Source organism: Pelodiscus sinensis, chromosome 6 (genome assembly GCF_049634645.1).
Source record: "Pelodiscus sinensis isolate JC-2024 chromosome 6, ASM4963464v1, whole genome shotgun sequence".
Taxonomy (NCBI): domain Eukaryota; kingdom Metazoa; phylum Chordata; order Testudines; family Trionychidae; genus Pelodiscus; species Pelodiscus sinensis.
This window is the reverse complement of record NC_134716.1, coordinates 80,830,442-80,851,917: the sequence shown is the minus strand read 5'-3', so window position 1 is coordinate 80,851,917 and position 21,476 is coordinate 80,830,442. Positions and strand designations below refer to the sequence as shown.

Genomic DNA, 21,476 nt, shown 5'->3' with positions numbered 1-21,476 from the left:
TGACATATTACCTGTTCATTATGTTGGTTTCTTAAGCAATACTATTTCATATTACTATAGGAACACAACTTGGCATTAACACATGCTTTTCCACCCATCATGACATTATTCAATACTGTACTATTCAAATTATTTAACCGTATCATCAGAAAAAAAAAGTATTTCTAACCCCCTTGGTGAATATTAATACTTCTTTAAACAAAGTGATAACACAAAAAGTAACAAGTGGTCTGGTAGCACCATTATAGACTAGCAAAACATGTAGGTAGTATCATGAGCTTTTGTGGGCACAGCCCACTTCTTCAGCTGTCCGGAGTTTTGAGTTTAGGGAGTGCAGACCCAAAATAAATAGGGGAGAAGGAAGAGGGGAGGAAGGAAAAAAAATGGAAGGGGGTGGGAAACAAGAAGCAGAGAGTATGAAATTATCAAAGGGAAAACCAAATTGGTAGAACTGGTAACCTATAAACACCTAAAGATAGGATAGTTAAAAGAAGCAGATAAAGATAATAGGATAGTAATTAGAGAGGAAGGGTACTAACTCAAGACTCTACACAGGCAAAGAGCTGTTGGAACCTTCATTGAATGTTAGGCTGATAATGACCCAGTCATCCATTATCTCGATTAAGGAGGCCATCAGAGTGAGAATTGAATTTGTGGATGAATTGTAATTCTGACACATCTCTGTGTATTTGGCTAGAAGAATTGGTTTGTGACAAGACAGCCACTTGAAGATCTTTTAAAGAGTGATTTGGTAGATTGAAGTGTTCCCCAACAGGTTTCTGTAGGTTTGATTTATATATATCTGATTTGTGTCCATTGATTCTTTCCCATAGGGACTGTCCAGTTTGTCCAATATATATAGCAGTGGGGCATTGCTGGCATTTGATGGCATAGATCAAATTACTGAATGTGCAGTTAAATGATCTTCTTTCTGATTTTATAGTTTATGTTGTTGGCTCCAGTGATGAATTTGCTTGTATAGATATGTGGGCAGAGTTGGCACCGCAGCTGATTTCAGGGCTGGGTTCCTGGATGCTTATGATGTGGTTGTGTGGCATGGTTACCGGAAAGAATTCGTTTCAGATTAGGGGGTTGTCTGTAAGCGAGAATAGGCTTTCCCCCCAAGGCCTCTGAGAGTAAATACAAAAATTGTTAACCATAATGTAGTTGCTTCTTCCCCAGGGAGAATACGGATAAGATGGATACTACTATTAAATTTTAATTTGAATTTCAAGACCTAAAAAACAAATAAACCATGATGGAAGTTCTGGGATGGAAAATTGTTTCAGAATTTTTAAAGTTCAAGTGAGGCCTTGCATTGTATTTTGGAAGGTGATAGTGGGAGATGTCAGTGAGTAAGTGTCACAATTCAATATACAAAGCTAGTGATTTTAATAGCTTTTCAGCTCGACAGGCAGTTTTGTCTGAAAAAAAAAAAAACCATAACATTTTTACTCACAGTTCTAGGTGAATTGGCAAAATGTTCCATGAATCAAAAAAATGTTCTGCAAAACTTCAGAAAGTTGAAATTATTCAATTCTTTTTGCAGTGATGAGAATTTTGCTCCTCTAGTTTAAACATAAAATGGGCATTAGTCAATGGAGTTCTGTTCTAATTGTCGTTACCAGTATTTATTTGACTCTGCTTGTTTATAGAAGCTTTTTTATATATTATGTCTAAAGTTAATTTAAAATGTATTTTTGGAGAAGGTAAGTGTTCAGCTAAATTTTATGTAAACTAGACATTGCTTTCTCAATAAAAAATTTGATATCCATTTATATGTTGTTTATTAATTTAGCATTTTATACATGAAGATTGAACAGGAAGATTTTCCTTCCAGTGTAATGTAACAAATTTTAAGCTAACATTCATTAACTAAGGAGATAAGCTTTTCAAAGTTCCTTTCAGAAAATGTGTATATACTTTGGATTAGATACTGCTCTCAGATATACATAGGAAATGCTCATTTGCCCCATAACAAAATATATGACCCCATAAAGATCACAAATGGTGGTATAAGTTGGGTATCTGGTGAAAGTTGGTCAGAAAATAGATTAAAGATGGTGTTAGCATCATAATAATGTAATTTTCATCAACGTGGAATTATGTGGTGATCCAATTCAGATATTGGTGTAAAAGTACATTCTCCATTGAATTCAGTGACATTTGTTTCTGCATACAGTAAGCTTTGGTTTGGCTGGAGAAGGCTGAGAATTGTGCAGAGTAAACTAACAGAGAAGAAGCCAGCCTTATTTACGTTCTTCTGTGATTTGTTTTTTCAGCTGTAAGCATAGATGTGTGAGGAGGCATGTGAGGTCACTGCTCCTCTAGAAGGGTCATATGCCCCCTAGATTTTAATTGCTGAAGCTAGGTGCCCTCATTCTGCCTTCCCATCCCCTTCTACAGCAGTCACTAGTCACCTTTGACTGTAACCTAACCCTCCCTCCTTCCATCTCCTAGATGTGTAAATTACTCTGCAGAGCTATTAAATGCCAAAATTAGTGCAAATTGTGCTGCATTGCCACCTAATCTCCATTATCTGACCAAGTGACACATGATATATAACTTAAACTACCCATGAAATTTTCCAAGAATTCTCCCTTACAGGAGCACAAGCATGACTGCAAGCTATATTTGGCTGAATGTGGCCCTCATGCGAGTAAAGAAAAATTGGGTTGCAATTATTGTTTGTGTAAAGATATACAACTTTCCTGAATTTGGTCTAGAGGGTGAAAACCGATCTAGAGGGTTAAAAAAATAACTGGTATCTGTTCTAAGAGCAAAGTATCTGCACTCCTATGGGAGTTAATAAGTTGCATAAATGCTTTTTGTATATAGTACAGAATAGATTATCTGTTGCGTTAACTCTGGGTGCATCGTTTATTCAATAGTTTTATAATTACAGCATATTCTTCACTTTTGTAATCACCAGGTTCTCTTATTCAAGTCCCTTCAGTTGAGAGGGGGAAACTTAGTAAAGTTCGCCTGGGATCATTGTCTCTGAAAAAAGAAGGAGAAAGACAATGCTTCTTATTTACAAAACATTTTTTAATTTGTACAAGAAGTTCAGGAGGAAAACTTCATCTGCTTAAGGTACAGAATTTACATAACTACCTCATTTACGAGCCAGGTGGTTAAAATATAGAAAATTGCGGGCTATCAATATTTTAACAGTCTATGATATTTCAGTATCTCATGGTTATTATGGTTTTAATGTAAAAGATAGTCATATGCTGCAGTAAACAGAAGTGAGATGCACAGTAATTTACTGAAATACTGTCTCATCATTTTGCACGTAGAAAATAATAGGGATTTCAGTTTGAAATGTAAGTTAGTCTTTCTAAAAGACATTCAATTAAAACTATAACTGGCCAGTGAAATGTAACAAGGTGACATTTATTGCAGGAAAGCTTTAGATAATTGCATATGCATATAGAATTAATAAACTCAACCAATTCTTTTCACCCTAAAAGGAACAGATGCTGATTAGCTGCATGTCCTTCTCTTTGCCACTGAATTCCAGTTATACATCACAGTATGCATAAGGATGTATATAAAATATAGGAGTATAAACTTACATGTTCCATGACCTTAGTGTCGCCCACTTGTGCAAAAATTTTGAGAACAGAGGGATGATTTCTGGCTTCTAGTTCAAGAGACTCTCATGTGAAACTGACATTGAAAACAGGCATTACAGGCATTGTAGCTTAGTTGCATCATGAAAGCATGGTGAAGCTTCTAATAGTCTAGTGTATTTCAGGTTTCCAAGCACATACATTAACTTTCCACCAACTGGTCCCTGCAGAAAGCTTCCCAGGGAAATGTAGACTGCCTCCTCTCACATTCATATTTTTTCCAGGTAGATTTGTGTGACCTGGAATCCATCCCAAACATACTCAAATCACAAGTTTCACCCTAAGGGTACATCTAGATTACATCCCTCTTTCAACAGAGGGATGTAAAATTAGGCACTTCGAAATTGCAAGTAAAGCCGGGATTTGAATTTCCCGCATTTCATTTGCATAATCATGGAATGGCGCTCTTATGATAAAGCGCTATTGCAAAAGTAAGACCGCAGTCTAGGATCTTTTGAAAAAGCTTTCCCTTTTCAAAAGAACCATGTCTAAACTATGGTTTTACTTTCAAAAGAGCGCTTTTTCAAAAGAGCGCCATTCCGTAATTATGCAAATGAAATGCGTGAAGTTCAAATCCAGGCTTCATTTGCAATTTCGAAGTGCCTAATTTACATCCCTCCATTGAAAGAGGGATGTAATCTAGACACAGCCTAAATGTGCGAGTGAGGAAACATTAAAAACAAATCAAAACATAAGAATGGCCATACTGTGGCAGGCCAATACCCCTTCAATCCAGAGTTCTGTCTTCTTACAATGGCCAATACCAGATGTTTCAAGGGGAATGAACCAAATGGGCAATCATCAAATAATTTAACTCCTGTTTTACAGTCCCAATATTTCACCATCAGAGGGTCAGGGACAGTCATATCATGGGGTCGCATCTCTGACCATCTTGGCCTAATAGTCTCCATGAACTTAACTAATTCTTTTTTGAACCAGTTATGACTTTTGGCCTATACATCTCCTGGCAACAAATTCCATACGTTGGCTGTGAGTTATATGAAGAAAGACTTCCTTTTGTTTGTTTTAAATTTGATACTATTAATTTCAATGTGTGAGCCCCATCTCTTATGTTGTGTGAAGAATGTTCACTATTCACTTACTCCATCCCATTCATGATTTTATACATCTTGCCTCTAAGTCATTTGTCTTTCATGCTGAATAGTTGTTGTTTTGTAACCTCTCCTTATCTGGAAGCTGTTTGATATCCTCAATAATTTTTTGGCCCTTTTCTGTACATTTATATTAAGGTATTTTCTGTCTTCTTATATAATCCTTTCCTGAAGGTTTCTAACATTCTTTTAGCTTTTTTGACTGAACATTGACTTTGACATTGACTGGATGTTTTCAATGAACTATCGATAATGACTTCAATGTCTCTTTCTAAAATGGTGACATTTAATTGAGACACCATCATTTTATATGTATACTTAGGATTATGTTTTCCAATACGCATTACTTTGCATTTATCAACATTGAATTTCATCTGCCATTTTGATGCTTGGTCACCCAATTTTGTGAGATCCTTTCCTAATTCTTCGCAGTTTGCTTTGGACTTAACTATCTCCAGTAATTTGGTATCATCTGCAGAGTTTGCCATGTCACTGTACATCCCTTTTTCCAGATCATTTATGGATATGTTGAACAGCACTGGCCCAGAACAAATACCTGGGAAACACTATTTACCTCTCTCTATTGTAAAAGCGGACCTTTATTCCTATTCTTTTTTACTATTTTTTTTACAGATCCACGAGAGTACCTACCCGCTTATCCCATGACTGCTTAGTTTGCGTAAGAGCCATTAGTGTGGGACTTTGTCAAAAAGTCCAAGTACATGGTATCAACTGAGTCACCCTTGCCCACATGTTTGTTGATCCTCTCAAAGAATTCTAATAGATTGGCGAGACATGACTTCCCTTTGCAAAAGCCATGTTGACTCTTCTCCAACTTGTCACGTTAAGCTGAGTCTGATCTTTTTTTTTTAGTATAATTTCAATCAATCTGCCTGGTGCTGAACTTTGGCTTACTAGCCTCTAATTGTCAGGATCTGGTGCCTTTTTAAAAAAATGGCATCACATCAGCTACCCACCAATCACCTGGTATAGTCTGCTAAACAACCAGTGGGAGCCTTGGACAATCGAGATACTAAAGGAGCACTCAAAGATGATAAAGTCATTGTGGAGAAGCTAAATGAATTATTTAATTAGTCCCATAATAAGGTTTCATTAGGGGAACCTAAAGTAAGTTGTCATGGGACAAGAGGGAAGGTCCTCTCATGGTTTGATAACTGGTTAAAAGGAAAGAAAGGGTAGGAATAAATGATCAGGTCTCAGAATGGAGAGAGGTAACTAGTGGGGTCCCCCAGACATCTGTCCTGGGACCAATACTATTCAACTTATTTATAAATGATCAAGAGAAAGGGGTAAACAGTGAGGTGGAAAAATTTGCAGATGATACCAAACTGCTCAAGAGAGTTAAGACCAAAGCAGACTATGAAGAGCTTCAAAAAGATCTCACCAAACTAAGTGATCGGGCAACAAAATGGCAAATTACATTTATCAACATTAAATTTCAAGTAATGCACACTGGAAAAATAATCCCAATTATACATACAATATGATGGGGATTAATTTAGCTACAACTACTCGAGAGCAATCTTGGAGTCATTGTGGATAGTTCTCTGAAAACATCCACTCAGTGTACAGCTGCAGTCAAAAAAACAAATAATGTTAGGAATAATTAAAGATGGGATAGAGAATAAGACAGAAAATATCTCATTTCTGCTATATAAAACCATGGTATACTGCGTACAGATGTGGTCACCTCATCTCAAAAAAGATGTATTAGCATTGGAAAAGGTTCAGAAAAGGGGAACAAAAATGATTAGGGGTTTGAAATGGGTTCCCATATGAAGATAGATTTAAATGACTTGGCCTTTTCATGTTAGAGAAGAGGAAACTAAGGGGGGATGTCATAGAGGTCCATAAAATCATGACTGGGGTGGAAAACATGAATAAGGAAAAGTTATTTACTTATTTCCATAATATAAGAACTTATTATTTCCATAATATAAGAACATTTGGGGTCACCAAATGAAATTAATAGGCAGCAGGTTTAAAACAAACAAAAGGAAGTTTTTTTTCACTCAGTGCATAGTCAACCTCTGAAACTCCTTGTCAGGGATGTGGTGAGGGCTAGGAATTCAAAAAAAGAGCTAGATAGATTTATGGAGGATAGGTCCATCAATGGTTATTAGCCAGGATGGATAGAAAGGGTGTCCCTAGCCTCTGTTTGTCTGGATCTGGATGAGAGGAGAGGGCTCACATGAGGATTACCAGTTGTGTTCTCTCCCAATGGGGCATCTGGTATTGGCCACTGTCGGCAGACAGGATACTGGACTAGATGGACTGTTGGTCTGACCCAGTATGGCCATTCTTATGTACTTAGAAGGTAATTTAATTGATAGGTTGCATACCACAGTTAGTAGTTCAGTAATTTTATATCTGAGTTCCTTTTAGGACTCTTGGTGAATGCCATCTGGTCTTGGTTAGTTATTACTGTTTGATTTATCAATTTGGTCTAAAACATCCTCTACTGACAATTCAGATTTGTCAGCTAAAAGAATGGCTCAGGTTTAGGAATCTCCCTCACATCTGCTATAATGAATACTGATTCCAAGAATTAATTTAGCTTCTCTCCAACAGCCTTGTCTTTCTTGAGTGCTCCTTTATCTCCTGGATTACCCAGTGACTCCATTGATTGTTTGACAGCTTCCTTGTTTTTGTGTGTGTGAAAAAAAATTACCATTAGTTTTTGGTCTTTTGCTGGGTTGTTCTTCAAATTCTTTTTTGGCCTGCCTACCCTTGGCTTTCCAGAGTTTATGCTCCTTTCTATTTTCCTCATTTGGATTTGACTTCCAATTTTTAAACGATGTCTTTTTGTCTTTAGCGGCTCTTTGACTTCTTTGTTTAGATATGGTGGAAATTTTTTGGTCCTCTTACTGTTTTTTTTAAATTTGGGGCAGAAATTTAGCTTGAGCATCTATTATGGCATTTTGAAAAAGTTTCCATCCTGCTTGTAGCCATTTCACTCTTGTCCTTTTACTCTGTTTCACTACCTTCCTCATTTTTGAGTAGTTCCCCTTTTGGAAATTAAACACTTGGTGGCAGTGGTTTTGTTTGGTACTCTGTTAAAAGTAATTATATTATGGATAACTATTACTGAGTGATTCAGTTATATTCACCTCTTAGATCAGATCCTATATACCAGTTGGGAGTACACCAAGAATTGCTTCTCCCCCTGTGGACTCCAAGAAGCTATCGTTAATGGTGTCTACAAATTTTATTTCTGCATTCTGTGTCTGAAGTGGTCTATACCCAGTCAATATGTGGATTGCTGAAATCCCCCACTATTGCCCAATATATTTGAAAATGTAGGAAACATCCAAAATATTTAAATAAATGGAATTCTATTATTGTTTAACAGTACAATTAATTGGCATTAATATTTTTAATTGCTCAGTTAATTGCATTTAAGTTTTTAATTGCTTCACAGCCCTAATTCTTACTATTGTAATCTGATTTTTTTGAGCAGGGAATTTCTATCCTTAGCAATTCTATGGAACTGTTTGATTAATTTAAGATTCTTATTGTAGTTGACTCTGTGCTTTTTTTCATGTATTTGCCATTACTCCTCCAGCACGACCTAATGTGTTATTCCTACGTATTTGGTACTTTGGTGTTACTGTGTTCCTTTGATTACTATAATTCCATCAAGTTTCCGGGATGCCTGTTAAATCAATATCCTCATTTAATACCAGGCACTAAAGGGCAACCTATTAGCATCTAGAATTCTAGTATTTGTATACAAATAAAATGTATCAAAATGTAATTGTCTGCCTTCCTGTGATGTAATAGAATGGGGGACTCATTTTCATCTGACTATTTCTCTTCAATCCCTACTTGTACTTTATCAGCTTCTATCTTGTGTTCTTTACTGTGCTCTTCCTTGCTTTTCATTTCCCCCAGCCTTTTAAAAAAAGACTACTCCCCAATCTTTGTAAGTTTACGTGTCAGTTACCTGGTTTTCTTTTGGTTTAGATGGAGCTCATTTTTCTTGGATAGGCTCCTCCTTTCCCAAAACATTATCCACTTCCTAATAAACCCTTCTCTGAACACCATCATCTCATCCACACTTTGAGATCCTGCAATTCTGCTCCTCTAACTGGCCCTGCAAAAGCATTTCAGAGCATGCTATCATGGAGGTTCTGGACTGTAATCTCTGACCTAGCAGCCTAAATTTGGCTTCTAGAACCACCACCTCCTACTTTTCCCTATGCCATTGGTACCTACGTATACCCTAGCTCCTCCCAAGCACAGCACAGTGCTGGATGTCTGGGATGTCTCAAGAGATCTGGAATCTTTGCACTTGACAGGCAATTTACCATGTAGTTTTCCTAGTCATCACAAACCCAGATTTCTATATTTCCAATGATTGAATCCCCCATTACAATTGCCTGTCTCTTCCTAATTCCCTCCCCTGGAGTGAGAGACTTAATGAGAGGGTATCATGATACCATCTGGAAAGAAGGTCTTAACTATGGGATTGCTTCTCCTTAAACCAGTCTGATGTTGTTCTTCAAGACTTTCATCATCTTCAACGTCAAGGCTGCAAGATTGGGGATGGGATTGCTCTACTATGTCTCGGAAAGTCCCATCTGTGTTCCTCTCTTCCTTAGCACTTTTAGTTCAAATACTCTGGCCTCTAGAGTCCAGAAATACATGACACTTGTCTCTTCTTTATAGGGTCACTGAATTTGATATTTTAAATTGATTTCAATAAGGGTCTTTTATGCAGGCCCAAGAGCAGTAACACCAAACTTGCTGCTTCTGTGCCCTCCTCTCTCACTATGTTTGTGTACATTTTTCTTGTTTTTGTATGGTTCAGCTTTACTGGAGCTGTTCCTGATGAACAGTGTGATAGAGCACCGGGGAAGAGTGTATATGTAGCTCCCCCGCCCCCAAACCCGCTTTCCCAGATCAGTGCATGACAGGGACCATCAAAAAATACTGTCTGAACAATCTTGGTGTGATGCAGAGTATAAGCAAATGGAAACCAGAGACGTATTTTTTCTCTAATCTTTTTCAGTTATTGTCAATTTTGGGCTACCTGCAATGGCAGCAGGTTCAAAAATTTCAGATGAAAATGTGATTTTTTTCCAAATCAAGAGTGTCTCTTTTAAACAGGTGAAAAGATAATTTTTCGTCCAGCTCCTGAAGAGGGAGGAAGAATGAGCTCTGCTTTTTCTGGCAGACTTGTAAGACTTTATTGGCAAAATAAGAGGAATTTATTTAAATCCATACTTTAGGAGCTTGTTGCAACCCTTTTGGGGTCACCAGAAAGCCAACTAATTGACGAAAATGTCAAAACTGTTAGCTCCTAACAGAGAAACAAAGGAGGGATATTAGAGGATGAAAGGTCAGATGCCAAGAAGCTCCAGCTGACTTCATGGCATCATTCCCCTGCTCACAGCATGCCCAGTCTCATTTCAGGCAGAGAGTCTCATTTTTTTCTGGTAGGTATAATAGAAATGCTGGAGTCTGTATAACGTTCAGCATGTGTTAGGTATTCTTATACATTGTTTCCATATTTGAATCCAAGGTGCTGAATTCCAAAGTCCTTTCTCAGCCAAAACTCATAGCGAACACAAGTTTGTAAATGGACCTCTCTAATTGAAATTGTTAAGATTGGAGACCGTGTCAAATACCTATGTAAACTAGTGCCAAACTTTCCTAGCCTTTGTTTAGTAGAGGTGTCAACTAATTTACAGAGCTGGATTAATTTAAAGAAAAATCATTTCTTGCAGCAACATACTTTACCGTATTGAACATCTTAAGAAGTCTTTATTTAAATTGTATGGGATACAATTAAGCTATTATGGAGTGTGTTGGGTTTAGTCAGAGGCAAAGCACCATATTTAAATAAGTATCTTCACATTGGGGGGAAATTTTGCATTGATTTGCACACAGTGGGGAAACCTTTTGATGGGGTCCAGGAAATGTAAACTGGAGCAAACTATACCTCTGAGGGTATCTCTACACTACGAGATAAGGTTGAATTAAGATATGCAACTTCAGCTATGTTAATTGCGTAGCTGAAGTCGAAGTATCTTAACTTGACTTTTGGCGTTCCCCACACTGCATGAAATCGAAGGGAGAACACTCTCCCTTTGACTTCCCTTTACTTCTCGTGGAAGCAGGATTATCGGGATCGACCAGAGTTCCCCTCTCAGTTTGAATTAGCATGTCTTGACTAGACAACTAATTTGAACACTGGAAGGTCTACAGCAGCAGTTTCCATTTTCTCTGTAGTATAGGCATACCTTGAATGTTTGTTCAAATTAGTCAGAAATGTTGCAAGAACAAGATTTCTCAGATTTCTAGTATTTTGTGCTTTCGGTAGGCCAGAAGTAATGAAATCCACCTCTTCAGAAAAAATGAAATAATCACAGCAGAAACCACTAAGGGAGAAGTCACATGAATAGTACAGTAGTATTGAGTGTAAACTAAACTTAGTGAAACCTTGGAAAACATCCTCCATTCACCTGATTTAGAATTTTTGGGTATGAGTCCAGATGCTTTAATTATATCACCCAGTGGATCTAATTGTGATGGATGAATTCGGGACAGGAAAAGGCAACACGTTTTTGTAAAAGTGAATAAGTTATTGATTTATTTGAATTTGGAAAAATGCACTATAAATTATACTTTCATTCACCCTCTGGGTTCTAATAGTGTTCTATCTTCTTGAAAAAATTGTGCTCTTAAATTAAAGGGTCTTTCTAAAATTAAATTCTAACAAAGCTTAAAAATAACTTTAATGAGAAGGGTAACCCCCCAAGTTACTGAAAAATTTTCTTTGTTTCCATAGACAGGAGGTGTTCTCTCTTTAATAGAGTGTACGCTGATTGAGGAACCAGATGTGAGTGATGATGATTGTAAGTTGCTTTAAATTGTTTATAGTAATTATAACGTCAAAGCAGTTTTTTTAAAGTGCTACCCTTTCTTTATTTGACAGTATAGCAAATGATATATTTTACTTTTTCATGAAGTCTGAGAAGTAGTGTTAAAAACTACATGTAAAAACTCTGTTTAAAAATATGCATTTTGTTCTTGCTGATAAGATTTCAAGTAAATAGATGAACCAGTGTAACAAATTATTTTCTGTTTTTTTGTGAGGAAATTTAGACTTGAAGATCTTAAATAAACAAAATCCTGTCTTGAAAAAGAAGTTAGAGATAATTTGTTTTCTTGAAGACTGGGGAGAGATGAAATAGTTGGTTGAGCTGGTTGAAAATTTTGTTCTGGATCCTGTAAATCGTAACTCCGATCTTGTTCAAATTAAGTAACAAAATGTATTACTTTGCTTTTTTAAAATTGTTTGGTTCCAATCCCATAGATTTTGAAATTTGAGCATGAGAATAGTTTCATTAAGTTTAATGATTTTTCTCATGTGTTTAAATTATAAAACACATGGAGACATGTTTGTAAGATTAGGGCCTTACTCAGTCATTTGGAAACCTTAAATTCCAAACTGAAACTTTATGGTGATTACTAAACCGTTATTCCTGATATTTGTACTTCACATCAAGTCCCATTCATTAGTACTCATGTATTCATTTTTCCCAAACTTTGCTTGTACTTGATATATGTGAAGATGTGGTCATTGCTTTGGAGGATAATGGTGGTTGTTTGGCAGAGGGAGGTTTAAAATACTTCTAAGTGTAAATGTAAACAGTACATTTGTTTACATACAACTTTTAAATCACAACTGCTTTTTTCTTTCTCCCCCTCACCCTGAATTATGAAGCAAAAGGTTCTGGGCAAGTTTTTGGTCACCTTGATTTCAAGATTGTGGTTGAACCTACCGATGCTCCTCCTTATACTGTTGTACTATTAGCACCTACACGACAGGAAAAAGCTGCATGGACAAGTGATATAAGTCAGGTAACTTATGCTTTTCCTTTTTTTTTTTTTTTTTTTTGGTTTAGTTTTGTTTTTGTTTCTTACTGATAACATTTGTTGCTCTTTGTTTCAAATTAATCTCGAGCTTTTGCTCTTTTTCCAGGGTTTACTTTTTAGATTTAATACATAAGAATCCAAGTGTTTGCCTATTTTTACAGAGAGTTTACACTTTGCTTTATAAGGATTAATAAGTGTAAGGCCGAAAGTTGTTTTGCAAGAGATGTGATAAGGATTATGGAGTAGGTAAATGAATAACCCATATAACATGATTATCACTCATTTTTATCGTTAATATGTAATGAATGCATTTCTCTCTTGATTTCAAAAGAAGAGTCAGACCTGTTAATTTGAGATTCTGCTAATTGCTATCTGCAATATAAATAAAAAATCATTTATTTGTGGTTCTTGAATCTGGAGGAAAATGCCTCCATTCTATTTGCATCTCATACTATGAACATGTTTTATATTTCATAGACTAAGAGAATAAGGTTAATTTGTTTATTTACCCCACATTGATAAGAAAAAAGATGAATGGATATGATACATAAATAAGGAATATGATAGTTTGCAGGTAATTCACTTTTTTGTAAATGAGTGAAGATGAAATATCATTAACATAGTTTAATGGTGTGAGTATCATTTAAAAAGAGCATTATTTTAAAATCTAGGAAAGTTATTAAACAGAGGATTGCTAGAAATCTTTTTGGGGAAGAGGTTGAATACATAGTAAAAGAGTTTGCACTTCCTTGTACCATATCTGAATGTACCCATAGGATTTATCTTGGATAATGCTTATAAAATATGAGGTAACAATATGAGCTAGTGCCATAGTTGTGGTTTAGAGCTCTCTCAGACTTCTGTTTAATTATAAAGAATAATTGATTATTCTTTATTGATTAGCAAACACCATAAAGGCAAGTTTCAGTTTGGAATTTGATGTTCTCCAAGAGCAATTTTTGTAGTAAGTGAATCTGATGAATTTGTTTGAAATTAGTTTAAAAAAAACCCTCTTTGAATCATTTTGGACTGGATAAACAGTTTTGGAGAAATACAATTGGGATGGTAGATAAAATTTGGAAAAAACACCCAAGTGACTTAGGAGCCTATGTCTTACTGAAAACTATTTAAACTTCTAAATGTGTAAGTCACTTACCTGCTTTTGAAAATATTATTCAGAATTCTTATACTGGATGAGTAACGATAAAGTAAAAATATATAGCTATAATAATGACCTTTTTTTTAAAGTTCAAGAGCCAAATGTTTAAAACTATAAATTTCAAGACCCTTTCAATGGTAGCTTCATATATCAGCAATAAAGACCTCATGTGAAAAATCACCTGTGAGTCCATCTGTCTATTTGCGTGTCTCCAAATTCATTTGTTCAAGAACTCCTCCTAAACTGTAAGAGTTAGGGCCATCAAATTTGGTATGCAGCTTCCTCTTATCATAATGCAAGGCCAGGGTTTGGTTGTGCCAGGAAAATGGGAAGTCCCTGGAATGAGACTGTTTTCCATAACATGGAAAGGGAAGGGGCAGAGAGGAGAGACTTAATGCTCCCAGTGGCCAATGGGGGTAGCAAATGCAGGGGAGAGCTATAACGTAGAGTGACCACTCGAGGCAGCTGCACCACCAAGAAAGTGGGCAGCTCAGGTGGGAGTTCACCATCTTGCATGCCACCACACTGGACCCCCTGCCTCTAACCCTTTCTCCTCCCATCTCAGGCCCTTGGCTGCAGCACTGGGGGGCAGTGGAGGGAGAAAGTCCTGCCAGATGGGAGAGCAAGAAAGGCCCTACCAAATGGGGAGGGGGCCCTAGGGCAAGAGAAAAGGCCACCACTGACTGGGGGGGGAGAGGACTAGAGGGAGAGAAAAGGCCACTGCCGGCTGTGGGGCGAGAAAAGACCCCTGTCGACCAGGGATGCTGTGGGGAGAGAGATGGCCTCTGGTTGGGGAGGAGGACTATGGAGAGAGAGAAGGCCCCTGCCATCTTGCAGGGAGGGGAGAGGCTGGAGAGGGAGAGAAGGCCCTGCTGGCTGGAGGAGTAAATCCCACTGGATGGGACCCCGCACCCGGAGCCCCTCCTCAACCCTCCACCATGACTCCTGCATCTCCCACAACCCCAGCCACTTACTCTGCGCACACACACACCCATCTCCACGGCTGACTCCTGCACCCTCCGCACTGCTAGTCCCCTACTTTGAAGGACTGGGTAATGCTGGATAAGTATTTTAGTAATAGATAAAGGAGGTAAGTGAGAATGCCACCAAACTCCCACTAAGTTACAAGTTTTAGGATGAAAATTGAATAGTAAAAATTACCAGATCAGAATGGTAGGGCTTCTTGCCCAGTGTTTTGTCCCTGACAGGGCTCAAGACCAGCTGTATAGAAACGCTGTAATGAACAATTGGCTAAACTATCCATCAGTGACTTTTCCTCTTAACACACTAATACTAGCACTCTGAAGGACGACATAAGTGCTATATTAATGGAAAAGGTAAACAATAAGAATCTTATTATTTCATACACGTTCCATTAACTAGGTGTGCAAAAATGTGCAGAGTTCAACGCACAAATGAGCAATTTTATACTGAGTTGCCATTAGTGTACATGATTAATCTAAACTTACAAAACAACAAATAGTTTAGTAGCACATTAAAGACTAACAAAACATGTAGATCGTATCATGAGCTTTTGTGGGCACAACCCACTTCTTCAGATGACCAGAGTGTTAGAAATTCAGAACCAAGAATAAATAAGGGCAGGAGGGAGGGAGGAGGGAAGAAGAAAAAAAATCGGAGGGCGGGGAGACAGTGGATAGATAAGTTTCAAAGGGATAGCGAGCCAGTCTGTAACAGGAAAAACTTTAAAAAACAACCAGTAGTCTTTTAGCACCTTAAAGACTAAATAGTTAAAAGAGGCTGATAAGAACCTTTAGTTTGCACTACACAGACATCAAGAACCATTGGCACCTTCATTGTTTAGTTGGTTGATAATGTACAAGCCATCCGATATAGCGATTTAGACTATTAGCATGAGAATTAAACTTGTGAATGAAGTGGAGTTCCAATCCTTCTCTGTGTATTTGGCTTGTGGAATTGGTCTGAAACAAAACAGCAACTTGGCGATCCATTAATGAGTGTCCAAGAAGGTTAAAGTGTTCCCCAACAGGTTTTTGTGTGTTGCCTTTTAAGATATCTGATTTGTGTCCATTAATCTTTCCCATGGGGACTGTCCAGGTTGTCTAATATATATTGCAGTGGGGCATTGCTGGCATTTGATGGCATAGATCACATTACTGGATGTGCAGTTAAATGAGCCTCTGATTTGGTGGCTGATGTGGTTGGGTCCAGTGATGAAATCACTTGTATTGATGTGTGGGCAGAGTTGGCACTGTGTTGATTGCAGGGGTGGGTTCCTGGATACTTATGGTGTAGCTGTGTGGCATGGTTACTGGAAAGCATTTGTTTCAGGTTAGGGGGTTGTCTATAAGTGAGAATAGGCCTTTCACCCAAGGCCTCTGAGAGTGAAGGGTCATTTTCCAAGATAGGTTGTAGATTGTGGATAATGTGTTGGAGGGTTTTAAGTTGTGGACTGTAGGTAATGACAAATGGAATTCTGTTGTTTTCCTTTTGGGTCTGTCTTGAAGTAGTTCATGTCAAGGTACTTTTTTGACTGTCAATCTGTTTTTTCACTTCTGCAGGTGGGTATTTCAGTTTTAAGAATGCTCTACATAGCTCCTATAGGTGTTTCTCTGTCTATGGGATCGGAGCAAATCCGGTTGTATCTTAGGGTTTGGCTATATATAATAGATTGAGAAATGTGTCTGGGATGGAAGCTGGAGGCATGAAGGTAAGTGTAGTAGTTGGTAGGTTTCCGGTATAGGGTGGTGGAAATTTGTCCCATCATTTAATTGTACTGTAGTGTCAAGGAAGTGGATTTCTCATGTGGACTGATCCAGGCTAAGGTTGATGGTGGGGTGGAAGTTGTTGAAATTCTTGTGAAATTCTTCAAGGGTCTCTTTCCTGTGGGTCCATATGATGAAGATGTCATCGATATAGCGTAAGTAAAGTAAAAGTTTTAGGGGAGGATAGCTGAGGAAACGTCGTTCAAGGTCAGCCATAAAGGTGTTGGCATATTGTGGTGCCATGCAGGTGCCCATGGCTGTGCCGCTGACTTAGAGGTACAAATTGTCTCTGAATCGGAAGTAGTTGTGAGTGAGGACAAAGTCGCAGAGCTCTGTGATCAGGTGCTGTTATCGGGGATGGTGTTCCTGAGGGCCTGTAATCTGTCCTCATGTGGAATGTTGCTGTAAAGGGCTTCTACGTCCATAGAGGCCAGGATGGTATTTTCAGGTAGATTACTGATGTTTTGAAGTTTCCTCAGGAAGTCAGTGGTGTTGCGGAGGGGGCTAGGAGGGCTGGTAACATAGGGTCTGAGGAGGGAATCAATATAGCCAGATAATCCTGTTGTAAGTGTGCCAGTGCTTGAAATGATGGGCTGTCCGGGATTTCCAGGTTTGTGTATCTTGGGTAGCAAATAGAAAACTCCTGGTCAGGGATTTGGAGGAGGAGGTGTTAGTGTAAATTTGTTCCTGAGCAGCATTAGGGAGCTTGATGAGCAGTTGTTTCAGGGTTTTTTGGTATTCTTTAGTGGGATCTCAGGAGAGAGGCTTGCAGAATATGGTATTGGTGAGTTGTCTGGTTGCCTCCTGTTCATCTGTTCTGTTCATGATGACTACAGGGCCCCCTTTGTCAGCCTCTTTGATTATGATGTTAGAATTGTTTTTGAGGCTGTGTATAGCATTGTGTTCTGCATGACTGAGGTTATATGTTGTTGTTTGCTGACAGTGTCAGCGCGAGTACATTTGTGGAAGCAGTTGGTATGCAAATCAAGACTCTCATTACGACCATTAGTAGGGGTCCACATAGAAGCCTTCCTCTTGTAGGATTGGCAGGGGGAGCAGCAAGGTCAGTGTGTTGTACATTGGTGTGTTGGAAATATTCCTTCAGGTGGAGGCAGTGAAAATAGGATTCCAGGCGAAAATAGGATTAGTCTAGATGTGTATATAATCAAGGGTACTGCAATTATAAATAAGGTGTGCAAATGTACGCACACAACTTTAAATTTAGACCCTGAATTTTACTTTTCACTTAGTGATTGGTTGACCTTCCAATAGCAACAAATAAAGAAAATCAAAACATATTGGCTGTGTATAGACTGGCCAGTTTTTCCGGAAAATCAGCCACTTTTCCGGAAAAACTTGCCAGCTGTCTACACTGGCCGCTTGAATTTCCTGACTTCCTACTGTAAGAAATCAGTGCTTCTTGCAGAAATACTATTCTGCTCCCGTTCAGGCAAAAGTCCCTTTTGCACAAAGCTTTTGTGCAAAAGGGCCAGTGTAGACACTCAGATTTGTTTTATGCAAAAAAGCCCCGATTGCAAAAATGGCGATCGGGGCTTTTTTGCGGAAAAGCGCGTCTAGATTGGCATGGATGCTTTTCCGCAAAAAGTGCTTTTGCGGAAAAGCATCCGTGCCAATCTAGACACTCTGTTCCGAAAATGCTTTTAACGGAAAACTTTTCCGTTAAAAGCATTTCCGGAAAATCATGCCAATCTAGACACAGCCATTTAGAAAGAAGAGCAAGAATGAGGAAATGAGTAATAGGCAAATGCCATTTCTGTGATTGTTACATAGTTATTTACTATACTGTTGCCATGGAAAATTTATTGAGCAAAAAATTAGCGATGATATTTGTCTTAGAAATCACAGAATCAGGTATCAAAATTCATTTCTTCCACATCAACAATAGGTCCTGATTCTTTGCATCATCAAATAACTTTCATATACAATTTTTGTGGTAACAACTTTTATCCATCTGCTTTCACCTTTTGGTATCTGTGTTTTCTTTAAAGAATTTATTTTAAGGCTTTTTAAATTTATTTATAACATTGCCCTCCCCTGTCCTGTTTGGGAAGAGTCTGGGAAGTAAACTCAGGTTATTAAGACTTTGAACCAGCGACAATTGTAATATTGAAAATATTGTTGTACCCACTTTGTGGAAGTAATGAGATCAATTAATTTCTTTATGGTCTATCTTTTGTTGTGTGAAAGAGCTTATTTAACTGAGGGTCTCTTCCAACTTCTGTGTCCTCGGGAAGAGAAAGAGTTTTAATACAGCTTATCCTTCCCTACTGTGCTTTCATGCTGAAGTTAACATTTGTAGATTTTTCTCTACATTTTTGTCTCTCTCAGAAGAATATCCAAACACATCTGGAAAATTGTTGCTAAAAGGCAAAGTCAAAGAATATGACAACTGTAACTATACATAATCATCACTGCCACGCTTTATATAACAAGTGTCCTTCAATAATAATAATAATAATTAGTATGTACTAAGTCTGTGACAAATAAGGAGTGAAATGAAATGGAGCTTCCTGATTCTAGGGATAGAAAACAGAAAGTTCTATTTTGGAATGGATTTAGGCTTTGATGGAAATTTGCTGGTGATACAGGTTGAATCTACCTGGTCTGGCATGCTCAGGACCTAACTGGTCCTGAACGAGGGATTTTGCCAGACCATGAGAAGTCATTTCTGGCCCTCCAGTCTGGCTCCTCCTGGTGGCTGCTGGCTTTCCCCTCTGCCAGCAGCCCACAGTCATGCTGGGCTCCTGACCCGCCATCCCCACTGCGGCAGCCTGCAGCCCTGCTGCCTAGGCTTCCAGAATGACCACGGCTAACCATGGCCCCACTGTCTGGACTCCCAACCCCATCACATCTGGCTGCAGCCCTTATATCGGCTATGCTGCACTCCTGGCCGCACAAGCTCTGCCGCAGCAGCCTGTGGTCCCATTATTACAGCTCCCAGCCCCACCGTGGCTAACTGTTTCCCTGCCACCAAGGCTCATAGACCACTGCACTGCTGGAGTCCACTGGTACTCTGGGCACTGTGCCATGTCTCAACCAGACTCCCATGGCAGGGCTCCCAGCCGCTGGTCCTCCTGCAGCCAGCCTGGCTGGGCTTCTGCCCCTCTCCATCCCCCCACAGGGATCCTATCTCTGGCCTTCCAAGGGGACTCCCTGGTCCAGCAACATCCTTAGAGAGTTTCAATCTGTACTAGAACTTGCAGAAGGTCAATCACCTGTTACAACAATATAGAATTGGCAGTTTTTAAAAAGGTTGATAGCACGCTTTAATCCCGTTCTGAACTATCTTATATTAGTTACTTCAGGTATCACAGCATAGAACCTACAGTTCTCTAAAATGAAAGGCAAAATCATGTTTTCTTTGCTTACCCGGTACATGAGCAGTCCCATTGTCTGAAATCAAGTGACTAAAACTAGCAGAATTTAACAATCTTTAACATTTTCTATTAAACTCTTTAACATCTTCATAAAGAGATGAATTCAGCTTTTACCCCAGAATAAATGTGTATTAATTGTACTAACTGGTGAAACTAGGACAAAATTCAGTTCCAAATTTGTAGTATGAGTTATATTACTATAATGGGGAAAAAACATCACTTCCAAACTTGTACCTATTCTTCTTAGTTTAAGGGTATGTCTACACTAGCCCCTTAGTTCGAACTAGGGTGGCTAATGTAGGCATTCGAACTTGCAGATGAAGCCCGGGATTTAAATTTTGCCCTCTCTCTCTCAGCTCTCATCCACCTCCTACCTCTCTCTTCATCTCTCTCTTTCTCTTCTCCCCCTCCCGCCTCTCACTCTGTGTTTCTCTTCTCCTTCTCCTGCTGCGTCTCTCTCACTCTCTCTCTGTCCTCCACCTCCTCCGTTCTCTTCTCTGTCTCCTCTGCGTCCGCTCTGCTTTCCTCCTTTTGAATCCGGCGCCCTTTCCTGACGTCAGAGACGCACGCTCGTCCAGGCCCCGCCCCCTGGCTGTTCCCTCTGGGTGGCGCTGTTGCCTCCTGCCGTGGCGCTTCGCTGACTTCTGCGCCGCTCAGCCGGGCCGCAAACAGTTGCTTGCACCACTTGCTTCCACGTGGCAGCGCGGCTGAGCGGCGCGGAAGACAGCTGAGCGCCACGGCGGGAGGGAATAGCGCCGCCCAGAGGGAACAGCCAGCGTTTCAGCATTACAGAGTCACAGACATTGGGCTACTATATATATGATGATGCCCTGGCCCCTGCTGCCTCCCCAGACTTCCCCCATTACCTCTCCTGCCTCTTTCCCCATCTTTGCCCTGAGCTCCCTTCTGTGACCTTGCACCCCAAACCAGCCCTGCTCCTTGCCTCTTGACCATGGCACCTTGGGTGGGTGCACATATCCGCCACCTGTAAAGCTGTCTCTGACCTTAAGCCACATTTGTGTCCTCCTGCTCCTGTGTTGCATAATTTAGACAGCCGTGGAGTCTAAATTACACCAGCCTCTCTGGACTACTCTTTGAGTTGCAGCAGTGCACAGAACTTCTCCAGCACTATGTGCTGTGACTTCATCCCACTTGTACCATTCCTGCCCCCAGCCTCAATCCCAGGACACTCTTGGTGCTAGGGCTTGCAAAGGAGTCTTTAGAAGGCTGCCATAACAGATGTCTTTTTCAGTGCCAGCACTGGGGAAATACTCCAATAGCTGGAACTGGGTCTTTTAGAGCAGTGTTTCTCAACCAGTGGTACAAGTACCCTTAGGGCAGTGGTCTCCAACCTTTTTACACCCAAGATCACTTTTTAAGTCTCAGAACAGGTGAAGATCTACCGCCCCGCCCCTTCCTTGAAGCCCCACCTACATTACATGAGGAAATCTAATGTAAATGTACTGCGCAGGTGCGCAGTTCAGAGAGGGCTCAGGAGTTACTCTTAGAGCCCCTGA

At 39.4% G+C, this 21,476-nt stretch overlaps 1 protein-coding gene across 3 annotated transcripts in view; it reads left to right on the top strand.

Moving 5' to 3' along the window:
• RASGRF2 (Ras protein specific guanine nucleotide releasing factor 2) overlaps window positions 1-21,476 on the top strand; it is a 205,051-nt gene that overhangs the window by 86,494 nt on the left and 97,081 nt on the right. For all 3 annotated transcript variants that reach the window (XM_075932213.1, XM_075932212.1, XM_075932211.1), the window contains exons 10-12: window positions 2,933-3,093; window positions 11,565-11,631; window positions 12,504-12,640. In XM_075932213.1, the coding sequence (XP_075788328.1) occupies window positions 2,933-3,093; window positions 11,565-11,631; window positions 12,504-12,640 (365 nt within the window). The remainder of the gene's footprint in view (window positions 1-2,932; window positions 3,094-11,564; window positions 11,632-12,503; window positions 12,641-21,476) is intronic.